The sequence below is a fragment of the Chrysochloris asiatica genome, unplaced genomic scaffold (assembly GCF_000296735.1).
Source record: "Chrysochloris asiatica unplaced genomic scaffold, ChrAsi1.0 scaffold00056, whole genome shotgun sequence".
Classification (NCBI taxonomy): Eukaryota; Metazoa; Chordata; class Mammalia; order Afrosoricida; family Chrysochloridae; genus Chrysochloris; species Chrysochloris asiatica.
In genome coordinates this window covers 4,633,905-4,637,528 of record NW_006408574.1, presented here as the reverse complement: position 1 = coordinate 4,637,528, position 3,624 = coordinate 4,633,905, and the positions used below count along the sequence as shown (strand labels likewise).

The 3,624-nt window shown below is 48.3% G+C and overlaps 1 protein-coding gene across 1 annotated transcript in view; it reads left to right on the top strand.

The window, feature by feature from the left end:
- The window catches only part of LOC102840591 (chromosome unknown open reading frame, human C9orf96), a 33,914-nt gene that overhangs the window by 11,814 nt on the left and 18,476 nt on the right, over positions 1 to 3,624 (top strand). Inside the window, exon 7 of the mRNA XM_006863828.1 lies at positions 2,580 to 2,650. Coding sequence (XP_006863890.1) covers positions 2,580 to 2,650 — 71 coding nt within the window. The remainder of the gene's footprint in view (positions 1 to 2,579; positions 2,651 to 3,624) is intronic.

The following is a 3,624-nucleotide window of genomic DNA, read 5'->3' as shown; positions in this document are numbered from 1 at the left end:
GTAAGGTGGAGGGTCAGAGAAAAAGGGGAAGACCCCCAACGAGATGGATTGGCCAAGTGACAGCATTGATAAACTCAAGCATGGCAACGGTAGTGACTTGATGGCACCTAACAACAACAACAAATATGCAGGTGACATAACTGCTTGCTGAAAGCACAGAGAACTTAAAGCACTTGCTGATGAAGATAAAATACAGTCTTCAGTATGGATTCTACTCATTGTAAAGAAAACAAAAATCCTCACAGCTGAACCAACAAACAGCATTATGATTAACAGAGAAAAGATTGAAGATTGCCCAAAGTTTCATTTTACCCAGATCCACATTCAGTGTGCATGGACACAGCAGTGAAGAAATTAAACGATGTATTGCACTGAGCAAATCTGCTGCAAAAAGACCTCTTCAAAGTGGTAAGGAGCCAAGCTGTCACTTTGAGGACTAAGGTATGTCTGATCTAAGCCATGCTATTTTCAGTCACCTCATATTTGTGCAAAAGCTGGACAATGAATAAGGAAGACTGTAGAAGAATTGATGCATTTGGATTATGACATTGTTGAAGAATTTTGAAACTGCCAAAAGAGCAAACAACTTTCTCTTGGAAGAAAAACAGCCAGAATTCGCTCCTTGGAAGCAAGGGTAACAAGATTTCGTCTCACGTAGTTTAAACCTGTTATTAGGAGGGACGGCATGCTTGGTAAGGTAGAGGGTCAGTGAAAAAAAAAAAGAAGATGACTCTCCACAGGGTGGATCAACCCAGTGACGGCAACCCTGGGCTCAAATATCGTGGGGATGACGCAGGGCCAGACACTGTTTTCTTCTGTTGTACACGGGGTCACTCCGAGTCAAAACCAGCTGGCCGGCACCTCACAACAATAACAACAGAAGTTGGCGCATGTCTAGCTTTAGTAGACATTCCCAACAGCTTCTTGGTGTTTAGTCTCACCTGTTCTGAGAGTTCTGCCAACATTTCACTGAGTCAGTCCTTTTCATTTTAGTTCTTCACCTGGAGGCTTGGTGTTAAGTGCAGTCGAGTCGATTCCAACCCACAGCAACGCTCGCTCTATAGGGTTTCTGAGGAGTGGCTGGTGAGTTTGAACCACTGACCTTGTGGTCAAAGGCACTAAGCCACAGCCTTCAGAATGTCTTCCTTTGTGCCCTTTAGAAACACTGGGTTGTTTGTCTTTTGCTAATTGCTCTGTTGAGTCCTTTCTGGTATCCTCCCCCAACTGTGACTTGCAGATTGACTGTGTTAATCATGACGCTGGCTGAGCAGTTGTTGTTGTTATGTGCCGTGGAGTCGGAGTCGGAGTCGGTTCTGACTCACAGCAACCCTAGGCTCTAAATCTTTATGGGAGCAGAAAGCCTCATCTTTCTCCCATGGAATAGCTGGTAGTTTCGAACTGCTGACCTTGCGGTTCTCAGCCTGATTCGTAACCACTACGCTACCAGAGCTGAGCAGTAGTTCCCAGTTTTAAGGATGTCCAGTTCTCCAGCCTTTTCTTTGATGGTTAGTGGCTTTGGGTCCTGGCTTAAGAAACCTTTTTTGCCCTATGATCAGTTTTCTTCTGGAAGCTTGGTTGTTTTCGCTTAGATCTATGACTCACCCCAAATGAACATTGTCTGCTTTTGCTCTGAGGACACCTCTACTAGGTGAGCGCTAGGTGGGCCTCGGGCACTGTTGGGCTCTGAGGGGTTCTGAAAGGCTTTGTTCCCACAGGACTCTGGAGCGTTCTGCCGGTTGTGGGGCCTCTACAGAACAAAAGGTTACCCAACAGAGCCACTCTCATTGGGGGAAGTGGACCTGGGAGAAGCCAGGTCCTGCCCACCCACCCCTCTCTGACACCCCAGGGTGACTTTCAAACACTAGTATGGCTTCCAGCGTTCCTGGGAATATGGTTTGAAAACCACTGCCCTGGGTAGATTTTGTTTCTCACACAAAATTCTTGACAACATTCTCTCTTAGGGATGTTTGCATTCTAATGACTTTAAGAGGCAAACTCCAGGTAGGTGTTGTTGTCAAGTGCCGTCGAGTTGGTTGCGACTCTTAGCGACCCTGTATAGGGTTTCCAAGGAGCAGCTGGTGAGCTTGAACTGCCGACCTTGCAGTTCAAACGGCTTTGCAGTCTGGTAGGTGTAGAAGGCTTCAATTTTTCTGCTGCCCACAAGGCTGACTGGCCCCAACCTCTGGGTAGGTGCTGGGCAATGAGTGCCACCGAGTGGTCTGGGCAGAGGTGGAGGCCCCCAGGAACCCCAGTATGAGACAGCGTCGCAGTACTGGAAACCAGAGAACTCCAGCCTCAGGGAATCTGAGGTCGGAGCTTGCGATTCTGAGTGGCGCCACCTAACGGCAGCAGCTTGGAGCAGCTTGGAGCAGCTTCTTGGGTCCATTATGTGACCAGTACAACTGCCCCATAGGGTGTCGTTTTAGGCTGTAATCTTTAAGGGAGCCAGGTCTTTCTCCCATGGTGTTACTGGGTGGGTTCCAACACTAAGCTTTTGGTTAGCAGCCCGAGCACTTAACCACTGCGCCCCCAGGATTCCTCAGCCCTTTGCAACCCTGGCGCCTCCTCTTCCTCCTCAGTGGCTGCAGAACGTGCTGGGCCAGGTGCTGGACGCACTGGAGTACCTGCATCGGTTGAACATCCTTCACAGGTGACTGGGGTAGCAGTTGAACCAGTCCTGGGAGGCGGGGCCCCAGTCACCCAGCATAAGAAAGAGCCCACCCTTCCGCAGCACTTCCTCCAGGAAATCACCGCTCCTAAGCGCCCCACCACGCACGCACGGCTTCGTGGTGTGTGAGCTCAGCGGGCGGGGTTTCTAAAGGAAAGACTCCAGACCAAGGGTGGATCGCGGAGGAATAGCGGCATGGGTAGACGGAAGGGCAGTGGGTGGATGAATAGCCCCCCCGCCATGAAGGAAAGGGGCTTGGGAAAAAGGCGAATATCTTGTATCTTGAGGGGCTAGAGGAAGAGGAGCTTTTAAAGGAGGATAAGTTAAAGGTGAAAAGGTTCAAAGAAAAGAGGCGGGAAGGAAGGAGGAGCTAAAAGGGACTGAGGGAGGTGGAGCTAAGGGAGAAGAAGCAAAAGGAGGAGGAGCTACAAGAGGAGAAGATGAAGGAGGCAGGGCTAAGTGAGGCTACAATCATACATTGACAGAGAACTTCCAGAGGTTGAAGCTCGAATCAGAAGAGGCGGTGGATCGAGCGATATCATTGCTGATGTCTGATGGATCTTGGCTGAAAGCAGAGAATATCAGAAAGATGTTTACCTGTGCTTTATTGACTATGAAAAGGCTTTCAGTTGTGTGGATCCTGACAAGCTATGGATAACATTGCGAAGTATGAGTATTCCGGAACACTTAATTGTGTTCATGAGGAATCTGTACCTGGACCAAGAGGCAGTAGTTCAAACAGAACATGAGAACACTGAATGGTTTAAAGTTAAAAAAGGTATGCAACAAGGTTGTAGTTTTTCACGATACTTATTCAACCTGTATGTTGAGCATATAATCCGAGAAGATGGGATCTATGAAGAAAAAGGTGGCATCAGGATTGGAGGAAGACTCATTAAAACCTGCGATATGCAGATGATACAACCTTGCTTGCTGAAAGTGAAGAGGACTTAAAA